Raw genomic sequence first — 11,732 nt, forward strand, 5'->3', positions numbered from 1 at the left:
AAATATAGGCTATGTTAATCTTATAGGCAAAATTGATTTGTACATTTGATTTGTATAAAACCATTAAAAATATTATCTGGCTAGTGAAAAAGAATGAGAATAACTCTTCACTAAAAACATTCTGAACAGTATTTTATTCAAGTTTGATTCTTTTTTTCTTTTTTTTTCCAAAACAAAACAATGATGGCATTTATAGTCATATTTTTACTAATGTTATGTACCTGGTGTCATGAGAATATGCATGGAAAGTATATGCAGATGACATAATGCATAGTAAAACTAGGCTCCAGAGATGGTGATTTTGGGGAGGAGATGGGGCGGAGGTTCATGTACGCAAATCTTCAGCTGACTGCATTTTATAATGACTGGGAATTTTGCGGAGGTTCTGCCGTAAAACTTTTGTGCATTCGGAAAATCTGAGTTTTAGGCATTTGCATACATAAGGCCCCAGGACTCTAATAAAACATGCAAAGTTTGGGGCAGATCGGACATTGTATGCCTGAGTTACAACAAGTTCCTTTTTCATGGCAAAATTTTTACAATATTGTACAACATCACTCAACACTTAAATAATATATTAAAACTGTAAATGAGTCCAGTAAAAAAAAAAATTGGCTAAAGGTTGCTAGCCTGCCTTCCGGTGGCTTTGGCAAAACTCTGCAGGACAGCGAAATACAGGGACCAACGTTGCCTGTCCCTGGGGCAGTCTCGTATTTGGTGTGAGATGTTGATGGATGAACGTGTTCCATCCCAAATGCATGAGAGTTGGCAACCAACTCTCTGATTAATTACCAGGGCTCCGCCCTAACGACTGCTTGATTGCCTGTGAGTGCGAAATCAACCTGTTCTGAATTATTAAGAGCATTTAAATAACACTATCAGGTGATTCAAAGTTAAGCTGTAAAGCATTTGAACAGTGTGGTTTTTAAAGTACTGTTGGGTTTTTGAAAGAGACCCTTGATTTCTGTCTAGTCTTGGATGACTGCTCTTCATGGCTGTGAGAGAGATTTGTGTTTGGAAAGGGCTCATTTTAGCCCTTTTCCTCTTTGCTGTTGAAGGACAGAAAAAGACGTAAGTACCATGAGCTTTGAAGTGAACAGAAGGGGTCTAATGTCCATGCTGCTTTAGTCTTAAAGATGGCAAAATGAGACATTGTACTTTGGCCATCTAGTGCTCAAGTGATTAAATATAAATAAGATCCAACTTTTCTTGTGCTCTTATTTTGACCATGGCAGCCCAGTGTTGCCAAATCTCTGGTATCCATGTGCATGTGTTTTCTGCATGCTTGTCCCATCCAGATAAGCAAACCCAATTACTTACAAATTTGATGCTCGAACATACCACCCTACCTGCCCACTCCAACCCACCACCTGATGGAGAATCACTCTGGGCTAGATTTGATCTGCAACCCTGTTAATCCAACATGTACATGTTCTGACCTGATTCCTCTTTGGTCTCTCAACCTAAATTGTTTACACAGGTCATTCATGGTGACGTTCCCTGCAGTGATTGAGTCTGGATCTGATGCCAAATTGTGTGCAACTCTTCTGAATCCCCAAGAGCATCTCACCATGACTGTTTCTCTGCTTGATGACAAAAAAGGAATGACTGAACTTGTGAACGTGTGCTCTACGATGCCATTTCACCGCTGCTTTGATTTCAAGGTCTGTTATTAGATGCATGTGGCTTTTACATCTGGCTTGTTTGTTTACTGAATTTCTCTGCAGGCTCCTCGAGTAGATGGAGAATCAGTGCAGAATCTGAAGGTAGAAGTTCAAGGGAAGGTCTTTAGAGCGACCGAAGAGAGGAAAGTCATGTTCAAGCCTTACCTACCTTTGACCTTCATCCAAACAGACAAACCCATCTACAATCCAGGACAAACAGGTGAGCTGTGAATGAATCTTTGGATGAATCGTAAGCCGTGCACACACTTAATGATTGTAAGGCCAATTATGAATGTAAATTGACGCTTATGAGTTATGACTGATCACACTCAAATGCTTCCAGTCAGAGCCAGTAGTGTTCAGTCTGCGATTACATTCGGTGTTCAAATTCCATGTGCAAGTATGTAAATCTGCTTCAGTCGCAGAAAACGATCGCTGTATGTTAAGCACACCCTGCGTTCCAGTGTCCATACTATTCATCCTAAATAGTATGTGAGATTAAAATAAGTGTCCCAAAGCATAGTATGTTGAAAAGAGTATGCCAAAAGTCCCCGGATGGTCTACTATTTCCGGTAGATTTTCGAAGTGTGGATCCGTGCACACTATAAAGGCTAATATTGCCCACAACCTACTGTGCATTGGATGAGGATACAGTTCAGAACTACAAACACAAGTAAAAAATGTTAAACTACAAAACCTATATGCGCGATCGATGCTGAGAGGTTTGAGTGACTAATAATCAGTTTAACCTGATAGAAAATATATATTTAATGTTATCCGTGTTATTTTTCATCTGGAAATACCAATGTGGACTTTTATAAAGATCTGAATGGCCTTTAACTTTTAAATGCATCATTATGCATTAATGAGGAGAGTTCTCCACATGAAAGACCCGCGACTGCATATCAACGTGCTGCATTTCTCTCCGATATGGTAGGAAATTAACTAAATGCAATGTGGAGGATGTAAGATTGACGGGCCAGTTTACGGTGACCGGATGCGACAGAAAAGACGCGATTGTATGACGTGTTAGTATGTCCCAAAGCTTGTCTACTCTTTTGCTACATACTCAAAAGTACTTTTTGTTCACAGAAAGAGTACATACTTTTAGGGCGTAGTATAAGTAGGTGAATTGGGACACAGCAATGGTCTTAGAATGTTTTGGCTAGTCATTAAATGCGTGCCCAGAATTAGGTGTAGAAATTCAATTGCGCTATGAGTTGTTTTCAAGTGCATTATGCAACCCGTATGTTTGTTTTCGCAGTGAATTTCAGAGTTGTCACCATGGATGTCAAATTTGTTCCTCTTGATCAGATGGTAAGGTCTAGCCATGAGCAAATGGCTAATTTTATATTGCTACATCAATGTTTGTGCTCTTCAATTCTTAATATTTCCCTTCTTGCAGTACAATCTGGTCGTGGTTGAGGTGAGTGTTCTGATGCAAGTCTTTTAATGGAGCTTTTTGTACTTGATTGTTGTTCTCTGAGCTGTTTTTTTTAATAGGACAATAATAATAACCGGATTGGTCAGTGGACCAATATTTCTTCAACGGGGTGGATATTGCAGCTTTTGCACCAGTTGAACGCGGAGGCTCAGATAGGGATGTACACACTAAAGGCTTTTATTGGTGACCGAGAGATCTCCCAGGTTTTTGAGGTGAAAAAATATGGTAAGTTGAGAACTCTGTGCAACAGTACAACACATCAGAGGTCTTAATCTGAAGCATTGTTTCTGGTCTAGTTTTACCCAAGTTTGACGTGACCGTAAACGCATCAGAGACATACAGTGTTGCAGATGTGGGACTAAAAGTTGAGGCTTGTGCCAAGTGAGTAAGGCTCTTTATTTTCTTGTCTTGTGTGTAGTCTATTCTTGATCTTGTGACCTTTTTCCCAGATACACATATGGCCAACCTGTACCTGGTCAAGCATTGGTGGAAGTGTGCCGTGATCCACTTCAATATGTTCCAGACGTGACCCGTCTGTGCCTGAGTAAAACCGCAAAGGTGTGTCCCTCCTGCCTTACAGTGGAGGGTTTTTCTTCTGCTTGTGCTTGACTTAAACGTGACTCTGTTCTCCTACCAGATCAATGCCACTGGATGTGCCTCCTTTACCGTCGAAACGTCAGTGTTTTTCAACACCAAATTTGAGAATAGTCTTCAAGATTTGTTTGTTGTGACTGTGAATGTCACTGAGGAGGGAACAGGTGAGCTATTGTCTAAACTGAACCAACAGTATGTGTATGGAGGATGTTGACTTGGGGTTTTTTTTTTTTTTTTTTTTTTTTTTTTTTTTTTTCCTCAGATGTAGTAATGTCAAAATCTGCAACCGTGTCCATTACATTTGAAGTCGGCAAGGTCACATTTGTGGACCTCCCTGATTATATTGAACCTGGGTCAAAGATTAATGGAAAGGCAAGTACAATTTATCCCTTGTCATAGCCTTCTCATTGGTTCAGTTTCCTAACCGAGATCTTTCCTGACAGATTACAGTGTCTCGTTTCGATGGGACTCCATTTGTGAAAAAAGCTGTGTATCTCCTTAATGGTAATGACAACAAACCGCTGCTAAATCTGACCACAAACCAGAAGGGACTGGCCACATTCTCTCTCAACACTGCTAATCTTCCTAAAGCGGATCTGAATCTGGTGGTATGATTTGCTCATTTGTGACATGTAGACTTCTTTCAGTCACTCTTGCAAAAACCCATTGCATTCATTGCTCCCCAGGCTAGTGCGACTCCAGGGCTTGTTTATGGTTTCAAATTGCCATACTTCACTACAGATACGAGGATTGTTCGGCTTCTCCAACCTGATTCTCCCAACAACCCATCACTTAGTGAACTGACTATAATGACGCTTGAGCAGCCACTCAAATGTGGTGCTACCTTTCCAGTGACTGTGAAATATTCCTTTGTTGGGGAGTCTGGTGACTACAGTGCTGATGTTGTCTATATGGTGAGTGAACGTGTAGTTGGTGGGTTTTATTTTTTTGTTGTCCATCTTCAACTTTTGTCTTCTGTCAGGTCTTGTCCAGAGGCGTGATCGTCCTCCATGGATTTAAGACCGTCAAAGCGAAGGCTTCTAATAAAGTCACAAGTGGCTCAGTGTCGTTCCAGCTGTCTGTTGGTGTTGATATGGCTCCAGCAGTGCAGATTCTGGTCTACTGTGTTCTGCCCAGTGAGAATGTAGTTGTTGTTAGTGCATCTTTTGACACTGAAGCATGTTTCCAAAACAAGGTATGTACACTAGCTATTTTTGGCTTCAAGTGGGGAATGGTGATGTGTCCTACAGCATGTTGCTCCTTGTTCCAGGTGTCTCTGCAGTTCTCTCCAGCTACAGCTGTTCCTGCTGAGAGAAACGTTTTGACGGTCTCTGCTCAAGCAGGATCTCTGTGTGGCCTCAGCGCTGTAGATCAAAGTGTCTGGATACTGGAGCCAGGAAGACGTCTGAGTCCTAAAATGGTATCAATTTGCAGCTGATTTAAAGTCCCCCTGTAGTAACAAAGTTGGGCTTTAAATCCTTTAAATCCCTTAACGCCTCTTTGATCACCAATGACACGACTACTTTTTCCAGTGACAAGTACTTAATCCTTTAAAATGGCTTGAATGTACACCTTTGCCTCATTTAATATACACTGATCTATGACTATGCTAATTATCCCTGCCTCCACTCACTCGCACAAGCTCAGACAAGATCCACTGTCAAGTTACTGAGGTAAACTCTGCACGATGCCATCAGTTTTTACAATGTCAGATGCATAATGGTAATTTATGATTAGCCTTTTGACTTGGCCATTTGATAATGATGTGGCTTTTTTTTTTTTTTTTTTTTTTTTTTTTTTTTAAACCATGTTCTCATGAGTTGGACAGCTGCTTTCTAACAATTGGTACCCTTAGAAATGCTTCGAATAGCTCGGAACATCGGTGGAGAGGCATAGTTCATGACATTTGTAATATGCATCATACACCCGCCATATTGCTAAATCTACATGACTTTTCATATCAATGGGAAAAATATAGCAGGATAACATTTAAGACTCCTTGGTTGCGAGGTAGTTTGAAACATTACTGAAACATCAGTAACTTCAGACAGTCTAGTTTACTATTTTAAGGATGTTAAAACCCCAGATAGACATGAACAAGTTCCTAACTTTTTGACACAGGGGGTCTTTAAATACTTACTGGACTTGACTGACCTTCAGGTTCAGCTTTAGAATGAAGAATCCTGATTGATCGATTGGACAAAATTTGTGTTGTGATTTATACTTAAACTTCCTACTTGAACCTCCTAACTCTTCCATCCAGATAGTGGAATTCTTTTTACTTTTTCTATTATGTGATCCTTTTTTTTTTTTTATTTATTAATAATTTTTGTATTTGGTTCATGTAAAGCACTTTGAATGAATTACCATGGTGTATGAATTATGCCTTGCAGCAGCTTTTTTTTTTTTTTTTTTTTTTTTTTTTTTTTTATACATTTAACATTTTAAACTCTGTGACTAATATACCAACAATTAATGCTATGTAATGCATTTAGTTCAAGACTCCAGGAACCTGACATTATCTTAATTTTGTCCCTTTTCCCCCTGGTTCCAGGTGTTTGACTTGCTCCCAGTGCGATCACTATCGGGTTACCCATACAGTGTTGAGGATGAGCAGGAGTGTACTTTTCGACCCCGTCGAGCTGCTCGTGCAAATTCTGACTTCATTCTTCCTCCAAATCGTGGCCCTTTTGTTCCTACAAATAAAGCTTACACAACCTTCAAGGTACAAAGCCATTTATGACCATGTAGTCACTGAGGAATATGCAGTCACTGACTTGAACTTGGGCTTGTGTTTTGACTTGTTACCATGACAGAGCCTGGGAATGAAGGTCGCAACAAATCTCGCTGTACGAGCCCCTCCGTGCTGGCGGCATCGGCCCGTCTTACCAATGGGTTGGTTTATGAAGTTTCATTCAGTAAAATGTATTTCCTTTTGAACTGTCCTTGAGTTATGGGATGTATTCCAATTTCTTTGCATCTGCAAGTATAATATCTAACACCACACAATTGGTATGTAGTGCATGCAGAAAGTAAGAACTTGTATTTCAATGAACTAACTGTAGTTCTTTTAGCCTTTGAAAGGCTTGAAGCCCGTGACATGGTGGCTGCTGCTGCTCCTGCTCCTCCTCCAGAAGCCAGAAGTGATGGAGAAATGCGCTCTGTTAAAGTAACTGTCAGATCTTACTTTCCAGAAACCTGGATCTGGCAGCTTGTTCAAGTGGGGTTAGTGAAGAATCTCTTGTTGCATCTTGTTTAGTTCTTCTGTTCCCCTTATTTCTCTCTCCTGTACTTTAGAGCTACTGGATCCACAAAAGTTCCCCTCACGGTTCCTGACACGATCACCACATGGGAGACAGAGGCGTTCTGTCTGTCCTCTAAAGGTCTCGGTCTGGCTCCTCCTGCTCAGCTGACGGTCTTCCAGCCCTTCTTCCTAGAGCTCTCCCTGCCATACTCCATTATCCGTGGGGAGACTTTTGAGCTGAAGGCCACGGTCTTCAGTTACCTGTCATCATGCATCATGGTCAGTCATGGTTTATTTTCCTCTTTATTAGGGGTGCAACTATGAATTTTGGCCAATACCAAATTCATGGCCTTCTAATCATCCCCATTAAATGATTGGCTTCATCACTGTCTCCAATAAGCTGTGTGGTGGGTGATCGGGGGCAATATTGCCGTCGCCGCATCCCGCTGGATGTTGTGCATTTGGTTAAGGAGATTTCCCCAGTCCATATGTAACGCACTTTGAGTACCCAGAAAAGCGCTATAGAAATGTAACAAATATTAAACTACAATGCTATGCATACGACAGTCCCAATCATGGCTTTTAGTGAGTTGCTGTTTGGGCATGAGTGCTGAAGAGCTGAATGAGTACCAGGAATCTGAAGAGCTTTTCTAGTGGCTTTTACTCTAAACTTGTCATGAGATTAATAGTCAATGTCACGTTTGTAATATAAATAGCCAATCACTACAAAGTGATGCAAGTGTATAAGCAAATTTGACTGTTCTGGATGCACTCCCCACAAAGACACGCTAAGACGCATTGCCAAGTCAGTTTTCGTACAATAGTGTTCTATGCATCACTGTCCCAATCATGGTTATTACTACGCACTAAACAATATTACATCTTGGAATAGCACAACACTGAATGCACAAGTGAACTTGATTGTGCTAGTCATGATGGTGTACCTCTGTGGGTTTCTATCGGATCAATAACAAATCTATATTCCATTTATTAGCACTGTGCATCCCTACTTAATGGCTCTGTATAGAGAAGGTAATGTGTCTTTTGCTCAATGTACTGTTTCATTGGCAGGTTAAAGTAACTCCAGCTTCATCCATGGCCTTCACTCTCGGAGCATCTAAGGGGCCATATTCATCTTGTCTCTGTGCTAATGGGAGAAAGACCTTTAAATGGGTTCTCACAGCTTCTGTTCTTGGTCAGTTTTGGACTGTCTCTCTAGTTTTAAAGTGCAAGTGTTACATCTTGGTTGCTAACTGTTCGTCACTGCAGGACCTGTCAATGTGACTGTCAATGCTTCAGCTGAACCGTCCCGTACTCGATGTGGAACTGAGACTGTGACTGTGCCGAAAAGGGGACGTGTTGATGTAGTCACTCGAAGTCTACTCGTCCTGGTGAGTGTTAACCAGCTGCCTTGAGTTTGATCATGGAGATCATGCGGTTACTGATGTGGTGTTACTGCTTTTTTAGGCTGAAGGAGTTGAGAGGACAAGCGCCCAGAGTTGGTTATTGTGCCCAAAGGGTTTGTTTGCAATCAATGTTTCCCAAACACATTCTTCTTGTACAGCCAAACATTAACCTAATGCTCAATGCTAATCTGTTCTATTTGGCTGGCAGGAAATGTTCTTTCTGAAGATGTGACTCTGACGTTTCCAACAAATGTGGTTCAGGGATCAGCCAGATGCTCAGTTTCAGTCATTGGTAAAGAATTTTCACGGAGAATACTGACATGTTACGTTTTCCAGAATAACTTGCTTCTGATGTGGGTTTTATGCTTGACCTCTTATAGGGGACATAATGGGTCGTGCGCTAAAGAATCTGGATAAGTTATTACAGATGCCATATGGCTGTGGAGAACAGAATATGATTGTTCTTGCTCCCAATATTTACATCTTGCTGTACCTGGAAGTCACGGGTCAACTCACCACAGCCATCCGAGAGACCGCCACTGGCTACCTTCGAAGCGGTATGGATGACCAAATCCTCTTTAAATAAATAAAAAAAAATTAAATAAAAAAAAAAAATAAAAATAAAAAAGACTAAATTCCAAGGCAGTTTAGTCCTGGGGCCTATTTCTTAAAACGAGTATACCAAATAACCCAGGCTGATTTCAGTAAATCTGATTGTCAGTTGATTTGGTTCAAAATAATCAGACAAACTGATAAGCCTAGCTTATTTGGCAAACTTGTTTTATGAAATGGGGCCCCTGCTCTTGCCTCATACAATCCCTTCCTGACCAATTTACATGTAGCTTTTGACCTGAACAGGATACCAAAGACAATTGAACTACAGGCACAACGATGGCTCATTCAGCACATTTGGTTATGATGAATCAAATACATGGTGAGTTTGACAGTTCTTTTGTGTAATCTGTCATGACACCAGCAGTTTGTAATTTTCAGTTTGTCAACTCCATGGCCAGGTTGACTGCCTTTGTTGTGAGGACTTTTGGTCTAGCCAGGCAATTTATCTTCATTGATCCACAAGTCCTGCAGAGCGCAAAGGATTGGTTGATCAGCAAGCAGGGTTCAGATGGTTGTTTCATTCAGCAGGGAACTCTGCACCACTATGACATGAAGGTGCATTACTTGTCTTAAATGCCCTATAACCAATTGGCTTGGTGCAGGGTTCCTGTAAATCGTGTGTGTGTTTTTTTTTTTTTTTTTTTTTTTTTTTTTTTTTTTTTTTTAGGGTGGTGTTGGGGACAGAGTGACCATGACCGCCTATGTTGTTGTATCACTGCTTGAACTAGGCATCCCTGTCACGGTAAGAGCGTCTCTAGTTGATGTATGAGCAACTTAGGATTATGACAGCTCATACTTTTTTTTTTTTTTTTTTTTTTTTTTTTTTAGGATCCTGTCATCACCAATGCTCTGTCATGCTTGAGGCCTGTCGTTGGTAACCTGGGAAATACTTACGCCACTGCTCTGCTGGCCTACTCCTTTAGTCTTGCTGGAGAGACCAGCACTCGATCACAGCTTCTAAATGCCTTGAACAACAATGCCATTTCTGAAGGTGAAATTTCACTTGCCTCCTGATGTTGCTTCATCAGGTTTTGTCATCAACTTGCTCTCCTCTGTCTTGCCTTTTAGGCACTAAGCTCCATTGGTCTCAGACTTCATCTGGTGATACTCTGGCGGTGGAGATCAGCTCTTATGTGCTTTTAGCGGTTCTCACTGAACAGCCTCTCTCAACAGCAACTCTGGGCTATGCTAACCGCATTGTCAACTGGCTCGTTATCCAGCAGAATCCCTACGGAGGCTTCTCCTCCACCCAGGTACCTCTAATGACCAAACATGAGCTCAATCATTTATGAGTGGAGTTTTTGATCTGGTGCTTGTTTTTTAGGACACTGTGGTGGCTCTTCATGCTCTGTCTGTGTATGCTGCTAAAGTGTTCAGCTTGGACGGCTCCAGCACTGTTACTGTACAGTCCTCGGTGGCAGGAGGAGAGTCTTATAGCTTCACCGTGAATCGGGACAACAGGCTGCTGTTTCAGGAGATGCCGCTGAAGAACGTTCCTGGCAAATATAGTGTTAAAGTGTCAGGATCTTCCTGTGTGTCTGTGCAGGTCTGTATCTTCATCCCCCTCCATTTCTGTGTTCGGACTGATTACCGAGCTCGGAGCCCTCTCCCTGGATAGCACACCAAATGTTTACCAATTTACCTGACTGACTTGTAAGTGAACTTGTGAATTATCGTTTGCTCTGAACTACTGTAGGTTGCATGTTTCTACAACATCCCAACACCTGTTAAAGTCCCCAAAACGCTAAGTGTTGAAGCAAAGGTGAAGGCAGACTGCCAACCACTGGGAGTCAATCTCATCTTGAGCTTCACTGTGACGTAAGAATAGTTTTGGCTTTGTCCTGAAACAAGCTCATGTTTGACTCCTACAAAAGGAAGCTGTTCTTGCTCCTGTTGACTAAACCCCTTTATTCCCTTTTCACCCTCATTCAGGTACAATGGTGCAAAAGCAAGCACTAACATGGTTATTGTAGACATTAAGCTCCTGTCTGGCTTTACGGCAGATACGTCACTGGTTCGTATGTTGAAGCCAATCAGACTTTCTGAATCTTAAAGCATCTTGGGATGTAATTTATGTAAACGATGGTCTTTTCCCCTCAGCTGGGGTCTTCGCCCCAAACATTTGCCCCACTAGTGGAGCGGGTTGATGCTGGAGATGATGGTGTCCTAGTGTACCTGAAAGAGGTGAGACTGTATATTGGGGTATTCAGGAGCTGCCATCTTGAGTGCTGTCTATGTACTAATCTTTTCCGTTTCTTAGGTTCCCAAAGGCATCCCCATGACTTACTCTTTGAAGCTGAATCAGGTTCTTGCAGTGAATGATCTCAAGCCAGCGGTCATCAAGGTTTATGACTACTATCAGACAAGTATGCTTGTGCATTTTAATAATGTTTTGCTCTTGCTAAGTTCACTGAATATGATCCAGCTCATTTCCTGTCCTTTTTTAGGTGATGCATTTGAGACCACCTACACTTTCTCCTGTCCAATATGCCTGCACTGAATAAAATCCATTTTATAAGTCTCAGTTTTATAAGTTTGTGTTTTTTTTTTTTTTTTTTTTTTTTAAATTGCAAAGTTCTTTTCAATTGTTCTAATGACCTGAAGGCACTCAAGCAAGACTAAGGGTTTCACTTAGGCAGTGGCTGCCTTTAACTGGTTGAGCTTTCACTTATTGAAGTTAAACCCAAATTAACTAAATACTCCTGCAGCTGTAGTGGATTTCTCAAAGGTGCTTTTTCAAACATTTTGCAGAGTAATGGCCTAAT

The 11,732-nt window shown here is 41.3% G+C and overlaps 1 protein-coding gene across 1 annotated transcript; it reads left to right on the forward strand.

The window, feature by feature from the left end:
• Window positions 1–909: 909 nt before the first annotated feature.
• LOC125264391 (alpha-2-macroglobulin-like) lies at window positions 910–11,491 on the forward strand. Its single transcript, XM_048183661.1, has 34 exons — window positions 910–1,071; window positions 1,481–1,664; window positions 1,728–1,884; window positions 2,929–2,981; window positions 3,070–3,090; window positions 3,168–3,333; window positions 3,405–3,489; window positions 3,558–3,666; window positions 3,746–3,866; window positions 3,965–4,074; window positions 4,146–4,310; window positions 4,389–4,616; window positions 4,685–4,897; window positions 4,973–5,122; window positions 6,257–6,427; window positions 6,519–6,597; window positions 6,777–6,927; window positions 7,000–7,225; window positions 8,018–8,141; window positions 8,216–8,337; window positions 8,414–8,465; window positions 8,561–8,644; window positions 8,733–8,909; window positions 9,211–9,286; window positions 9,366–9,522; window positions 9,635–9,709; window positions 9,796–9,958; window positions 10,036–10,220; window positions 10,292–10,513; window positions 10,664–10,785; window positions 10,900–10,981; window positions 11,068–11,151; window positions 11,228–11,333; window positions 11,415–11,491. The coding sequence occupies exons 1-34, from the start codon at window positions 992–994 to the stop codon at window positions 11,465–11,467; spliced, it is 4,353 nt and encodes a 1,450-aa protein (XP_048039618.1). The 5' UTR covers window positions 910–991; the 3' UTR covers window positions 11,468–11,491.
• Window positions 11,492–11,732: the final 241 nt, after the last annotated feature.

Source organism: Megalobrama amblycephala, linkage group LG1, assembly GCF_018812025.1.
Source record: "Megalobrama amblycephala isolate DHTTF-2021 linkage group LG1, ASM1881202v1, whole genome shotgun sequence".
NCBI lineage: Eukaryota > Metazoa > Chordata > Actinopteri > Cypriniformes > Xenocyprididae > Megalobrama > Megalobrama amblycephala.

What these genes read in the sequence shown, in the direction of transcription:
- LOC125264391 (XM_048183661.1), top strand. Translation starts at nt 992, where the DNA reads ATGGCTGTGAGAGAGATTTGTGTTTGGAAAGGGCTCATTTTAGCCCTT. An exon ending in CTACAATCCAGGACAAACAG is followed by an intron (nt 1,885 to 2,928) that starts GTGAGCTGTGAA and finishes TTGTTTTCGCAG; the next exon opens with TGAATTTCAGAGTTGTCACC. An exon ending in TCTCACAGCTTCTGTTCTTG is followed by an intron (nt 8,142 to 8,215) that starts GTCAGTTTTGGA and finishes TCGTCACTGCAG; the next exon opens with GACCTGTCAATGTGACTGTC.